The following is a 15473-nucleotide window of genomic DNA, read 5'->3' as shown; positions in this document are numbered from 1 at the left end:
GAGAGAGAGAGAGAGAGAGAGAGAGAGAGAGAGAGAGAGAGAGAACCCTCCAGCCCCCTTGGAAGTGCTGGCTAACTGGGGCTTTGAGTATGGTAGAAGGAAACTGCAGCAGCACTGGCTTACAGCTTGTTTGAGTACAGGGCTTTACCGTTACCTCCCAGGTGCTGGACCAGAGAGGATGCTGCTGACTCAGGGTAGGGCTGCAGGCAGCAGAAAGTGCTTTACTGAATACTCTTGGGACCAGGAGTGTTTCTGTTCTCAGTGTCTGAATTTGAACTGAATCTGGGTGGCCACCTTGGCTTTTCCTGCATGCAAGTCTACAAAGGAAGTTGGCTGCCACAGGCCCATGGGTTCTTAACTCACATCCCTGTTCTATGTGTTCCTGACTTTCTTAGAAACATGGGGGACGTGGGTAGGATAGCAGCTGAGGGTGCTCCTGAACCAGTGTTGGATGAAAGACTCGTTTCTAGGAACCAGTCTGGTTGAGCAAGTTGAACACAGCCAGAAGTTTGTTTCGTGGCCTGTAGGTCCAAGTCTTTAGCCATAGGTTCTCTGTGGGCAAGACTGTTAGGTGACATTTCCCCCTCCCTAAGCTTCAATAAGGTTTCTACCATGTGCTTTGTTTTTAGTATCTTCATCTGCAAAGTGGAGGTAAGAGTGCCCCCTCTTGGGTTGTAGTAAGGAGGTATGCTCCATGGAAGAGCAAGAGTGCCCCTGGGTTGTGGTTTGCAGCCTGGGGCTGCTCACATGTAGCCCCGGGTCTCTCTGTAAAGAGGACTGGCTCCTTGGGGGTGTGTCCTACAGCTTCAGTTCTTTTCATATCTAATCCAGTGCAAACTCAGAAAAGTGATTGGATTGGGCATGGCTAGATTAAAAATATTTATGGGAATACTGAAGATCTTTCAGCCGGAAATATTATCCCTTCTGCCCACATGTGTTATAGAGTAATGGATGCTCACAGCTCTGGTCTTACTCTTGAAAGCCCATGGCATTGGTGCAGCAGCACAGAAATGCATTCCTTTATAATAGTTGGACTCAGCCCTGAAAGTGCCTTGCTTAATATTTTGTTCAGTATTTGCAAGGGCCTGAGCAAAGAAATATCTCTTCTCAAATTCTGTCTTCCCACTGTGGTAGGAATACCAGAAGGGCCTGGGAAGGCAAGGGACTTCACTGCATACCCCACTCCTGTACATAGTCACTGGCTGGGAGCAGGGAGCCTTAAGTCATAGGGAAGATATGAAATTGGGCTTTAAGATAAGGGGAGGGCTACGTGCGTACATCAACTTTCCTATTCTCTCTAGTTCCTCAGAGCCAGAGCCAACCTGGCATCAACTGCTGCCCAGTGGCTGAGCAAAGTGGCTCACCAGCCCATGGAGGTGCTTCCCAGCTCTTTTTCTATGACTTTTGAGCCTAAATGTGGTTTGAGATCTAGTTAAGCATTTGCAGTCTCCTGGTAACAAAGGGGAAAGAAGGGAATATGAAGGGACTGAGAACTGAGGGAAGACCTGAGTCCTAGAGGCACTTATAGCCAAGAGCAGAGGATAGGAGGAGTTTAGTCACAGCCACATATTCTTTGAGAGAACTCATGCTTTGATGGCTATAGGTGGCCCCTGACCTGAGCAGAGAGGGACTTTTGGAAGCATGTTACTGAGATGCCTGCTGGAGTCTGCAGGGCCCTAAAGGTGCAAAGGTATGAAAGGCACAGAGAAATAACTCAGTATTAATAACAACAGAGCCCCTCTTTACCAGCATTGTACTGTCTCCAAGAGAACTGTGGGTGCTCTGTGAACTGTGATGGATAGAAAGGGGATGCAGAAGGTATAATGTGAACATTGACAGGAAACACTTGGTTATAGCCATGTGAAGACACAGGGAAGAGTGGACCTTCTCCATGCCAGGGGAAAGGCCTCAGAAAAAGCTGGGCATCCCTACTTATACCTTGATCTCATGAAGACACTGAATTGTGAGGAAATAGATGTCCATATTTAAGACTAAACAAAATTCCCCCATACAAAACAACAAATCAGCAGTAAGACTCATCTATCCTGAGGGTCAGAAACAGCCTCCCAAGGAGGTCACCAGGGCTGAGACTTGAATGAGGAGGTATCTGCTATGAAACAAAGATTTTCTTTAGAAGGCACATAAATTTAAAGGTAATATACCATTCTAAGCCGTAACCATTTGCACTCCGTTATAGAACAAAGAATAGTTGTTAACAGTGAGGTCAGGTATACTCTTCTATGTGCAATGCAGGCCGGGGAGCAATTTGATAGCCTTCACGTTCTGATCCTGGTTGTCGTTTCTTGACTTGGTCCTTTCTATACAGACTATTTGCACAGCTCTGTTGCTGGCACAGAACTTCCCTTTGAACCAACAGTCAAATGCATATATCACCTAAATGGCTGACTTTCAGCACAGATCATGCCTCAGAATATAAAAATGGCAGTTTTATCCTTTGGGTGGCTCAGCCGGTGACCTGATGTCTTAGGATTTTTCTTTGCTTCCCCACAACTGTCCTGCTCATACCTGATTTGGGCCAGCTCCCCTGCTCCCTCGGACTCTCACAGTCCAGAGCCTATTGAACTGTCTAGCAGGCCTTGCTCATTCTGGGCCCTTGTTCTTCCCAGACCGCTTTTTCTCCAATACCTGATTTGCTTCATCATCTGGCATGATTCGTCATCATGCTGCCCTCAGACATGGATTGGTCATGAACTCTGCCACAGGTGTGGAGAGCATCCTGGAGCTCCTCTCTTGGCCGCCTGCTTGCTCTTTAGGATGGATGGAACTGCCCCTCCTCAGCAGTGTGTTCTTCCCCGAACATGCGATGTAGAAGAGCGTTCACATGTATTCAGCCCTCTGTGCACACGTCCTGACAGTTCCTTTCTATCCTTAAATCCCATCTGTGTTTGTCTGTCCCTTCTGCTCCTGAGTTGTCTGTTCAGCACTTTGTATTGTTATCACCAATGAGTAGCAAGTAGCAATACAGCAGGCTTCAAAAAAGTATTTGTGACCTAGGACACTGAGACTTGACACAGGAGGATGACAAGTTTGAGACTATCCTGGTCTTCTGTTTTCTTTTGGCCAGTGGGCTGGAGATATTGCTCAGTGGTTAACAGCACACACTACAAGTCTTTCAGAGGACCCATGTTTGGTTCCCAGCACCCACATCAGGTAGTTCACAACCACTTGTAACTCCAGCTCCAGGGAGACCTTGATGCCTTTGGCTTCCATAGGTACCTATATTCATGTGCATGTACTCACACATATATACATAATTTAAAATATTAAAAATAAATCTTGGGAGGAAAAAAAGGAGCTATTTAGAATCAGAAAGGTTTGGTACATAGCCATCCTTAGGGAGACCTGGCCTTGCTATTCCAGTGCTGTCTCATACCTGCCTAAAGGAGTTGATGGAGTTGCACATGCAAATCTGAATTCAGTAGTTTTATGCTACCTGAGAGAAAGAAAAGAATAAAGTTTAGTTCGTGGATTTGGGATCAAAAAAAAAATATGTGGAGGAATCTTTTTTGTTGTCCTTGTTGGCCCTATCAGTCTTGAAGGAGATGGGAGACATGGTTCCCATGTGTGGACTGGTGTTTTCATGTGGGAAGATGTGGGTTAGGTTTCTACATTCCTCAGCCTCCCAAGGGCTAGGGTTACACATGTGTACCACCATACCCTGACTTCTCACTTTATAATACTAAACAGACACATGCTCTGGACGCACCTGATGACATAGACTCAATCCAGGTTAGAAGTGCTTGACCCTAGGGCAGAGGTGTTAAATAGTTTGGAATGTTACTATCATTTGTGTATGAGTGTATATGCGTGTGTGGGCAAAGGTAAGCTCCAGGGATCATTCCTCAGAAGCCATTCAACTTGTTTTTAAGGGCAGGGTTTCTCATTGTTTAGAGTTATCAAGTAGGCTGGGCAGGCTGCCCAGTGTGCCCCAAGGATCTGCCTCTCTCTGAATCTCAAGCCCTGAGATTACAAGTGCATGTCATTGCACCTGGGTGCTGTGTGTCAAACTCAGGTCCTCACTTTATCACTGAGTTATCTCCTCAGCTCTCAATTATATCAACATATCAATATCTATCTATATCTATATCTATCTATCTATAGCTATATATATGTGGGGGGGGGGCAGGGTTTCTCTGTATATCTTTGGAGCCTGTTCTGGAACTAGCTCTGTAGACCCGGCTGGCCTCAAATTCACAGAGATCTGCTTGCCTCTGCCTCCTAAGTGCTGGGATTAAAGGCATGCGCCGCCACCACCTGTCTTTTCAATTATATTTTTAAGAGAATACCTTTCGTCTGGTAGTTTTTATTATTAAAGTATAAGGTCAGTTTTTAGTAATCTACGGTCAGATTTATTGAGAAAACCAGGCATATACACCTATATTCCATCACTCAGAGGTTGTAACAAAAGAATCATGAATTCAAAGCCAGCATAGTCTGCTGTGTAACTAGATTCTGTGTCAAAATCAAATAGTGACTTCAGAAAAATTCACGCCTTGCTGCATTGCTGACCCCCTACAAGGAGAATGACGAATAGTACTCTCTCCTCTTTGTTCTTATTCCCCACCTGACTCCAAGCTCTATTGAGATATATAGCCTGTCTTACTAGACAGGCATCTGTCTCAGGAAGCACACAGTGGTGATTGATAGACATCTGCTCCAAGCAGGAGTTTTCCATTATCTGTGATTCAAAAGTTTTGTGGTGTTTGATAACACATCGATGCTAACAGTGCTGTTTTGTGAAATGTACTTTGGCCTTCAGAGTGAATGCAGCCAGTGTCATCCACAGTGTATAAAAGGCAGGGACTCGGGGTGTTGTGCATGCCTAAGCCATCCCAAACCTCTCCCCAGGATCTTCACCTTGTACAGTAAGTCCCTGCCCTTGGACCTGGCCTGCCGCATCTGGGACGTGTTCTGTCGAGACGGGGAGGAATTTCTCTTCCGCACCGCTCTGGGCATCCTGAAGCTATTCGAGGATATCCTGACGAGGATGGACTTCATCCACAGTGCCCAGTTTCTGACCAGGCTGCCTGAGGACCTGCCAGCAGATGAGGTGTTTGCATCCATCGCCACAGTCCAGATGCAGAGCCGGAACAAGAAATGGGCACAGGTAAGTGGGTATGCGACACAGCTGTGAGGCTGAAGCAGCGTGCTGCTGAGTGAGCCTGCTCACAGCCTGGCTCATGTCTGGGTTTCTGGCAGCTCGAAAAATGTGTGTAGGAAGACTGCCCCTATTCTGTAGTGTCAGTACTTCTAGGCCATCTCTGTAAGACTGTGCCAGAAAGCTCCCCTCCTCCCTAACCTTTTTTTAAAAAACATTTATTGTTTTCTGTGTGTATGACTACATGAGAGAGGGGCAGTGCATGTATCGCAACAAGTGTGTAGGTCAGCAGACAACTCTCCTTCCGCTATGGGAACCCCAGCATTGAATGCAGTCTTCAGGCTTGGTGACAAGTACTTCTACCCAGTGAGCTGTTTCAGCAGCCCAAGACATTGCTTGAAGTTTGAAAATGCTTTAAAGCTGACTTTTGGTGAGGCTTGCAGATACCTTTGAAGATCTGGAAAGCCATTGACTTGCATGCTTTATGGGGGTGAAATGCCTATGAATTATAGTTCAACAAAGCAATTAAGAAGATGTACTCAGTTCACACAGGAGCAGAACTGACGTTGCTATTATCGTCAGGAATCCAGGGGCAGAGGAGAGCCTTTCTTTGATTAATAAAGAACAGTGTGAATAGAAGCATGGGATCTTGGCTCTAACGTTCCCGAGACTTTCAAGATGGTGGCAACAGAGCCTGAAACCAAGGAGAGTCAGGGGAGTCCCTCTGAAAGGTGGGGCCTGTGTGAAGGTTTTTGGGATTTTCCATCCTATTGCTTATAGTGGCTTTTGAATCCAGATGGAAAGGTAGGTTGACAGTGATGGCAGTCTGGCCTCAAAGAGTGCTCTGCTTGGCATGCAGTGGGTTCAGGAATGTAGCCTCTGGTTGTCACTGCTGTTAGGCAGCAGTGCAGTGGGGTGCTCCTTATAAGTGTCAACCAAAAGCTGGGAGAGCAGAGGAGGGAGCAGTCACTTCAAGACTGTGTCACACCTCTGTCTGGCCATCTCGCTGGTGAGAGGGACCAACTATGTGAGCATCATGGGGGAGGAGACTTGTTAGTGCCTTGGGGGAAACCTGGGCCTCTTTGCTTTGTTCAGGGGCTAGCCAGCAGCCCAGAGAACAGGTTTGTAGGAGGTGGAATGGGAGTGTCAGATGGCTGCTGTTTTTCTACTGTTCCTATGAGATTCTCGGGTCACTTGGCCTGTGGGTCTAACCATAGCTGTCTTCTCTGTGATTCTAGGTGCTGTCTGCGCTGCAGAAAGACAGCCGGGAAATGGAAAAAGGAAGCCCATCCCTCAGACACTGAGGCTCAGGGGTTCCTCGCACTTGGCACTGAAGCAGAGCTCCACATGGCACCTCTGTGCTTTCAGACTGAAGCCTGTGAAGAACAGGGCTCTTTCCATGTTGGATTTCTCATGCTGGAGTTGGCCTTAAAACAAAGCAGCTCTTAAAGAATTACATCCAGGCTTAGCCTTAAGCGGCTCAGTGGACCTCTGCACTGGAATTGGTCATGGCTAGCCACTGCATTTTCCACATGGGTTCAAGAAAGGGCAGGCTGTCTCCTTGCTCCTTTATTCCAGCGCAGTTAATTAAATTGTGATGCTATTATGCCAACTACTGGAAGGTATATTACAATCTTTCTTAGCCAAGAGGCATGAGAAATATTATTAGGAGACCTCAGAGATGTTATTGGCTCATATGTTGGTTAAGAAAAGAATTATTTATTTAGTTACTGAGATAATCTTTCCAGAGATGGTGGGGTTTTTTTGTTTTGTTTTGTTTTTAATTTCATTTTTATCTTATGAGCATTGGTATTTTATCATGGTTTTCTGGTCCCCTGGAACTGGAGTTACTTACAGACAGTTGTGAGCTGCCATGTGGGTGCTGGAAATTGAACCTGGGTCCTCTGGAAGATCGGTCAGTGCTCTTAAACCGCTGAGCCACGTCTCTAGCCCGAAGGGTGTGTTTTAAATCTCCCTGCCAAGGACAGCATAAGGAAGATTGACCTTCTAGAGTAGTTGCTGGTGAATGTTCATAGACTCCTGAAAATTCACCTGACCTTTGTGTTGTCATTTGACCCTGTTGCCTTGACACATGACAGCAGAAAGACTGGGAGTTCACATTAGGATCCCGCTCTCCCAAGTAACATTCATTGCATCTTGGGAGCCATAGTGGTTGGAGCAGGGGAGCCACATGCTGAGAAGCGATAGAGATGGGCCCTGTAAAGAAAGGGGTAGGAAGAGACTGCAAAATTTGCTTCTCTTAACCTGCATGTTTCTGGGAGGCTGGTCATGGCAGCCTCTGAAAACATCGCTGTGTGGGAGACAGTTTCCTTGCTTTAGCTGAATGTCCCTTTTTGCCCTTGTCACCTGAGTAGCTGGACCCCTCCTAAGTGCCAGGGATTCTCTCCTGTACCCATCTGGCTTTAGAAGATAGGCTTCACACACTGCTGTGGGAACTGAAGAGAAGGGCAGTCTTCCGGATTCTCGGCGTCATCAGCCCTTCCCTTTCCAGCTGATTTCTCTCAGCTCATTGGTGAGGGTGTTGGTGGTGTAGCTTTTCCTTGACCTGAGAACTTTGTATAAGTAATTTGATTATCCAAATTCACAGAAATGAATAGTTTTTGCATAGAATAATACAAAAGACATCCAGTATCTGTGGAAACTGATTACCTCCTGATAATCCACTGGCATCCTTGTCCCTGAGGGTACAGGTAGGCCGGGATTGAGAACCTATTTTCCAGCAAATGCCTATGTGGCCTGTAGTCCATAGCCCTCTGAAACCATACCTGCTACCCCCAGAAATCATCTTCTCCATCATTCTAGTGTCTGACAACCATTGGGGAGCCCTTGACTGACTACAGCATGTGGCAGGGAGACTTGGGTCGGCCTTATGACAGTGTATTTGCATGGGTTCCCTTCATGTGCTGTGCTTGTTGGTGATAGCCCAGTGCATCAGCAGGTTGTCGTATTCACGCCATTCACCCATGCCACCACTCTTCTCCTGGAGTCTGTCTCATTTGTAGTCTCTTGGCTTCTCCAGGGAGGCTACCGAACACCCTCCATATAGCTCTCTGCCTTAGTGTGAAAGGCTGATGTCTGACCTCTTGGAGGAGGATGTCTTCATCAGCCATCCAGTGTCCTCCAGATCCAGCCATTCTTGACATCAGATACTGAATGTAGCCCAGGCCCAGCTGGCCTATGAGGAGCGGAGTACCCAGACCTGTCTGCTGTCGTTCCTTTCAGATGTACTTAGTTTTATTCCATGATATGGGCATCTGTTCTCTCAAGATGTATATATTTTCTTACTGTACATAAAGGCATTCCTAAGTCATACAGAAAGTGTTGTGACAAGGGGACTTGGGCACCTTGTTGTGAATGCCATTGTGGAATTCTCTGTGTGTTCACAACCCAGCTCTTAACTTTTCTTGTTTGACATAAATCTGTGGGCGTGGATGAAGTTCTCAAATAGGACTCCATGCCAGCCAAGCACTGACTGCATCTCTTCTAGTCCAAACAGGGTTTTCATAGCCTGTTTGTATGAGCCTGATGTGCCCTCCTTAGAGGCTATACCGTTCCAAGTTCCTCTTCTCTGAGGGCATCTCTCCTGCTCCTGTTTTGGCAAACTGGAAACAGATCCTACAGAAGTCTGCACCTCCCACCTCGCTTGCAGTTGACTTTCAGTCCTAAACTTGAGGGTGCTGGGCAGCTCTTACTCTAGAGGGAGCTTGCAAGGGAGGCTTCCTGTCACCTTGGGAGCAATGCTCACTTCAAAGGTACTTCTAACTACTCAGTTTGTGACTATATTTTTCATGTTTGCCAATAGGAAACTCCTGATAACACTTGCTACATATCATGTTTTAATTGCTTGTACAGTTAACCTTTAATTTTATTTAGTAAAATGTATCAAACTAGGACTTTTTGAATTGTAAATACGTGGTTTTATTAAATAAAGTCATGTAAAATTGTTACTTATGTTCACTGTGTACTTTGGTTTAAAGCTGGCATTCTTGCTTTAAGGTATAGCAGAAAGTATTTTAACTGGAAGCTTGTGAGACACAAAGCAGGGCAGTTACTCTCCTCCTCAGGGGATTCCAGAGTTCAGCGTGTCCTCTCCAAGTCGCTGCTGCACTCTCTGAAGCCTGCTTCCTTGACCTCCCTACCATAAGTCTGCATTCCCATGACAGCAGACAACCACATTTATATACGCTGTGTTAGGTGCTGAGCCAAGGCTCTTCACACTCTGGAGCTTTCTCAGAACCTGTAAACCTGAGGGCGCAGGGGGTGAGCTCCTTCCTGTGAGCCTCTTAGGAAAGTGGCTGTGTAATGCAGTAGGGTCCCCAAGCTACTTGGAACCAGGCAGGACAAATGCTTGTATATGTCACTGTCCTTTCAGTCCCCCAATGCTATCACCTCCAAACCTCCCAAGACCACTGTAAGATTGCCCACTGAGTTACAGCCTCCAGCAGGGACAGACATAGGTTCCACCTTTCCTTCTAAATCAATGGCTTTATTCTCTGAGCCACTGTTCTTTGCATGCCATGAGGTGAAGTGCTAAGACTCTGGTCTGGGTTTGCTGAGTGCTAGCTGACTGTTCCAGCCACACCAGGCTCTGGACCAAGTGTTCTTTCTACATGGATTATTAATACTAATCTTCACAGCAGCCCCACATAAGAGACTTGTTGTTCCCATTCCAAGAATATGACACAAAAAGCTTGCTCAGGCGCCTACAGCAGATTGTTGGAGCTGGTCTTCATACCACCCGAGAGACTGCATGCTTTCTGGAGAGATCACATTTGCTTTGGACCTTTTGGAGCCCAAACACAGGGCTGGTTGTGGCCTACATTTCTCATTCCTTCCAATACTTCCAGTGTGCATTGCTGAATGCCGTCAATGTGGGGCCAGCAATTCAGAAACCCTGCCCATCATGAGCCTGCCTAAAGAAAGAGTGGAGGAACTGCTACAGTAGTGTCCAGCAGCAGGAGGAAAGTGCTATTACTGAACCTTGAGCAGAGCTTTCAGGCGAACAAGGGCAAGGGCCTGCCCAGCAGAGGGCAGCCTTGGAACCTAAAATCAGTTCTTAAATAGGACCTCATCAAGATCTGGAAGTGCTTGAACTTGAATGGAAATGAGTAGATATGCTTTGTGTGGGGCTAAATATGTTATTAAATATTTGATATTATTCAAGCCTGCTGAATAACATGGCCATGGCCATGACATAGTGTCAGCACTGCCAGCAACCCCCCACTGCTGGCTCATTCTGGAATGATATGCTGCTCTCTGGTCTTAAGTCAGCCAACAAAGTCCCTCTTTACCCCTTCCTCCAGGATCTCTATACTTTGCAGGGAGTTTTGTGTGGAGTGAGAGAACCACCTTTTCTCCAAGTAGCTTCTCGTGCCTGTTTTAGAGTTCCAGGAGATACTCCTAGCCAGAAATAAACCCAGACTATACATAGTTTGGCTGGAGGACAAGAGCAGAACCCTGGAGTTGAATCTCACAGTCAGTGGTCAGCCATTACCATTTAGAAACTCTGATCTTGGAGAAGTCACTGAAATTCTCTAAACCCAACCCTTTTCCTCCCTTTGCAACTAAGGCTGAGTGACCTAGCTCCTTTGCATGGGCCTATGAAATATTAATAAAATATTAATAAAAATTGAACTGCCCATGAACATTCTCTAGGAAGCTAGTTTTGTGCTTTTATCCTATAAACTTTTAGTATCTTGTGCAAGAGAGAGGATGGGGAGGGAGAAGAGTGTGGTCTCACTTTGTAGCTGTGATAAGCATGCACCAAGCCCTGCTTAAACTGGTATGTGGCTATACATTTTCCAGTTCAGTACTGGGGAACCAACTCAAGGCCTTGCTTGTGCTAGATTAACACTCTATCCCTGAACTACATCTTCGGGACTTTTACTATCTTCTGCTTGTAAAGTTAGGAATGTAAAAGTGTTCCCTTGAATATTTGCATGTTATTTATATATTATAAATATTAACATATGTAAGATGAGGATATGGAAAAGCACAAAGGGAAAATTCATCCTAATGTTACCATCCAACAGAAAGCACCCTTTTTTTCGAATGCTTCTCCATTTCATGAATCAGTACGATGAGGCTTAGACAGGTATCTATTTGGATCAGCAGGATCACAATTTGGGCATTCCCCCATCTTTTAGGTATACTTGTATTTCTCCTTGACAGTTTTTGGGTGAAATGTTAGAGTTGAAGCTGTCTGTGGCAGCATACACCTTTAATACTAGCATTTGGGAGAGTCACAAATTTGAGCCAGTTGGCCTTTAATGTGATACTGTCTAATTTTTTTTAAATTAGGGAGTACAATTTTATTAAGCTGGGGCAGTGATGGTGCATGCCTTTAATCGTGGCACATGGGAGGCAGAGGCAGGAACAGATCTCTGAGTCTGAGGTCAGCCTGGTCTATAGGGATAGTTCTAAAACAGCCAGTGCTACTCAGGGAAACCCTGTCTTGAAAACAAGACAAAAACAAAACTAAATAGTGCAATTTTATTAAAATATGCACATATTTGCCATTGATTATTGAAGTAAAACTAAGGATAATTTGAAAGGTAGCTGGACCAGTCACTACACAAATCATGTGCTCCAAGATGCTTTCCTTTTATGGCATGTATCACTTGCACCCTGGAACTTTCTGAGGTTAAATACATGGATTTAATACATACTTTATGCACAGGTAACTCATACCAGTGATAAACCCTAAATTATTATCTGTGGATGAACTTACACAAACCTCTTTCTACTTATATAATTAAAGAATCTTAACTATAGCAAGTCACCAAAATTGTATCAAGTCACCAATACCTTAGGCTGTCCCTGAGTAGGTGGCTGAGTGAAAGACCCTCCTTTGATATTGAAGGGGACATTTCTCATGCATATCAACTTAAAAAATTTTCAGGCCCTGAACTACTTGATGAAATTTTCATGATCAAGCACTCATGCTGAATCTAATTAGAACCACATGGGGAGGTAATCAAAAACAAAGGGTGTTTTGTAATTAGTTATAATCCCAGCATGAGGTGTTGTGATTGAGGACCCACTGGTGACTTACTAGATAATTGTTAGAACATATTTGCAACTTAGAGGCATGCTAACTTTAGTGCCTTGCATGACCCACTGCTGACCTTGTTCAAGGTTCATGAGGGAGCATTCAGTTGATTAGCTGATGGGTAGAAATCAGCTGAATTAATCAAAACCCCGAAGGACATCATTACAATGAAAAACTTTGTCACTTCTAGTGCCACTGCTCGTTTCGCTTGGGGGCCTCCGCAACTGTAGAATCCAGGCTCCCTCTGCTGTTGGAGCCATAAAGAAAACATTGCAATTGCAGTAACTAACTGCTTCATTATGACCTTGATGGACAGAGTAGAGGAAAAACCAAAACTATAATAAGTGTGTGTGTGTGTGTGTGTGTGTGTGTGTGTGTGTGTAAGAAATCAGTTCTTGAACTATTGTCAGTAATGCATTTGAATGGTTTCATGTCAAGTGTGTTCAAGTCATGGAAGTCATAAAAAGGATTTTACATTTTATTGACTTCAAAGCCAATAAACTTTAGCAAACAAAATTGTGTCATTTAAAGGAAGAGGGTTATGTAATGACAACAGCCAGGTTGTTGATGACAGGTTATAGCTCAGAAGGTAAGAGTACTTGTTTGAAAGCACAAGGATCTGAATTCAAATCCCCAACACCCACATAAAAAAGCCAGACTTGGCCTTGCATGCCTGTAACCCCAGTGCTGGGGAAGAGAGACAGGCAGATCCCAGGATCATCGTGCTAGCCAGGCAGTCTAACTGAAAATGCAAGCTTCTGTTTGAGTAAGAGACCCTGTCTCAGAAAATTCAAGGTGAAGAGTAAGAGCTGTCTCTACATGCCCACACACCCACCAGGAGAGATGAAGGGAATTTGTGAGCTAATTCAAGATGATAGTGATCAGACCAGTGCACAGGGGTTTTCTGTACCTTGGCCACTGGTTGAACCTTTAAACCATTCTTACATGTGGACAAGGAACAGTTTTAACACCCCTCTGGACGATGGGACTGCTTGGCCAGAAAGGCGTTTCTTCATTAGTCAGTTTAATCACCCCACTTTCTCTCTGCAGATATGTTTTACTTAACCCAATGTGTTCAGCAGGAATTTGGAAGCTGGCAATGACAAAAATAAAGTTGCATCCCAAGTCACTTAGAATGACTATGGGAAGGCAGAAGAGAGTCGGGGACAAAGTTTTTAGAGTTTTGGAGGTTTTGCCAACTGTCCTGTCAAGAGGGGAGGAATGCTTTGGCTTCCCTGATCTTTTGCTTCACCCCTTTGCAGGACAAGGTGAGCCCCGCATGATGGCGCTTCAGGGATTCCAGACGCCTGTTGAGAAATTTTGTCTTATCCACTTTTTCTTCTAAGTCTCGGAGGAGTGATTCCTTACCCAGAAGCCCACATTTCTGATTCAGTTTGACGTTGTCAGTTCGCAGGCTGTCTCGGGCTTGCTTTGTCTTTGTCAATAGGTCTCTTCCTAGGGCCACCTGGGCCTCGATTTCCAAAAGTTGTGCCTTTTTGCAGGAGTTCTCCGTGTCTATGAAAGACAGCTTTTCCTTCACGTGGGTTATTATCTGCACGTTGCTGGTCACCTTAGTGCGCAGTTTTAGAAGTTCTTCGTTTCGTTCCTCGACTTTCTCGTTGAAGGTCTGGTTCTCAATTTTGAGCTGTTCAAAGTCGATGAGGAGCAGTCCCTCAGCCAAGTCCTCCTGGGCTTTCATCCTGGTTTCAAAGTGTACCAGGCTCTGCTTCAGCTGCACATTCTCGAGGCGTAAGGCGCTCATCTCCTTCTCCTTTTTATCCTCCAGCGCCTGAATCTGTTCCACCTCTCTCAGAGCTGCCTGGCGCCCACCGCGCATGCGGCAGCTGCCCATGACCTGCATCACCACCTGCTTCTTGAGGGTCTGGAAGCGCCGCCACTCTTTCTCCACCCTGGCCTGCTTCTCCTGGCACTGGTGCTTCAGCTCACGCACCTCCTCGCGGTACCACTGTAGGTCGTCCGCCTCTTGTTTCTTCAGTTCCTCCAGCATGGCCAGATAGCGCAAGTATGCTTGCTCTTTCTCCGGAGAATCTGGTTCCGCACTCTTGTCCGCAGGTTCAGCTGTTTCCAGGCCCTTCTTGCGTAGCGTATCGGAGATCTTCTGCTGTAGGTACACATTGTAGCGCTGGTATCGGTTCCGCTCCACCAGCAGGGCGTGATACTGGTCCACTAGCTCCCCACGCAGCTGCTGCTCTTGCAGCTTCCGAACATCCGCAGACCACTCGAAGCCGTCGTAGTCCCTATCCTTATCTTCCTCTTCCTCTTCCTCTTCTTCCTCCTCCTCTCCAGGGAAAAGATGCTCTTCTTTGCTTTTCTTGCGTCGTTCTAGACCTATCGCCTCGAAATCCTCGCTACCTCGCTTCTGCTCAGACTCCTTCGATTTCTCTTTCTCTGCCCGTGGGGCTGGAGCAGCCGCTTCTTCGACGATCGTGGTCAGTGGTGGCAGTGAGGGCCGGAACCGCGACTCCTTGCTCTTCACCCTCTTCACCTTGTCCTTCTGCTTCTCTGGCCGGTTGGGTTCCTCGTCCTCGCTCTCCTCATCTTCGTCGTCTTCTTCGTCTTCGTCCATCTCCTTGGATTCCCGCTTAGTCTCAGGATGGGGCTCTGGCAGACTCTCTGGCTCTTGGGACACGGCCTCGCTCGCGGCCTCTGCTGCCTCGCCTGGAGCCTCAGCGGCCTCCAGACTTTCCAGGACCTCGACACGCGCATCATCGCTCCCCTCCGAAGCCTCTGCTTTCGGGCCGTCCGCAACCGGCTGGGTCTCCGGCTGGGTCTCCGGCTGGGTCTCCGGCTCCGGCCCCGACTCCGGCCCTGGCTCCGGTCCCGGCTCCGGAGGGTCAGCCGTGGTCTGAGGTTCGGAGCTGACCTTGATCTCGGATGGTTGCCTGGTCAGGTCTTGCTCGGCTCCACCATCGCCCTCGGTTTCCCGGTCGTGGCTGTCCATGCTGGACCCACTGTCTTGGGTCTGAGGACCTCTGCTGCCTGCTGTTAGGTTTCCCGGGGCAACCAGGGCGCGCGCGGTGAGCCCCGCGATTGGTCGCCCGCTTTCCCTTTCTCGCCGCCTCCCAGCAATATTAAACCAATGAAGGGCCACGAACAGGTGAAACTTGGCGCTGATTGGACGCTGGCTCTCGAGAGGTGTGGCGCACACGACCGGCTTCCGTTCTGCGCCTCGCCCGCTGTCAGACTTGGGGCGGGGCCTTGCGGTTGAGCGAGCCCATAAGGCGGAGGGAGGCGGCGGCACGCAGGCGCAGAGCGGAGGTT

The 15473-nt window shown here is 46.9% G+C and overlaps 2 protein-coding genes across 3 annotated transcripts in view; one reads left to right on the top strand and one right to left on the bottom strand.

The window, feature by feature from the left end:
• Positions 1-6681, top strand: part of Tbc1d14 (TBC1 domain family member 14) — a 104097-nt gene extending 97416 nt beyond the window's left edge. For both annotated transcript variants that reach the window (XM_013353326.2, XM_005365942.3), the window contains 2 exons: positions 4870-5128; positions 6358-6681. In XM_013353326.2, the coding sequence (XP_013208780.1) occupies positions 4870-5128; positions 6358-6423 (325 nt within the window). In that variant the 3' untranslated portion in view covers positions 6424-6681. The remainder of the gene's footprint in view (positions 1-4869; positions 5129-6357) is intronic.
• A 6168-nt stretch (positions 6682-12849) lies between these two features.
• On the bottom strand, positions 12850-15153 carry Ccdc96 (coiled-coil domain containing 96). The gene has a single exon (XM_005365940.3). The coding sequence runs from the start codon at positions 15151-15153 to the stop codon at positions 13399-13401; it is 1755 nt and encodes a 584-aa protein (XP_005365997.1). The 3' UTR covers positions 12850-13398.
• Positions 15154-15473: the final 320 nt, after the last annotated feature.

The sequence above is a fragment of the Microtus ochrogaster genome, unplaced genomic scaffold (assembly GCF_000317375.1).
Source record: "Microtus ochrogaster isolate Prairie Vole_2 unplaced genomic scaffold, MicOch1.0 UNK5, whole genome shotgun sequence".
Classification (NCBI taxonomy): domain Eukaryota; kingdom Metazoa; phylum Chordata; class Mammalia; order Rodentia; family Cricetidae; genus Microtus; species Microtus ochrogaster.
Note: the sequence above shows the minus strand (reverse complement) of the source record. Positions and strands in the feature narration are given on the sequence as shown.

Excerpts from the sequence above, each read along its gene's own strand:
- Ccdc96 (XM_005365940.3), bottom strand. The coding sequence starts at position 15,153 with ATGGACAGCCACGACCGGGAAACCGAGGGCGATGGTGGAGCCGAGCAA.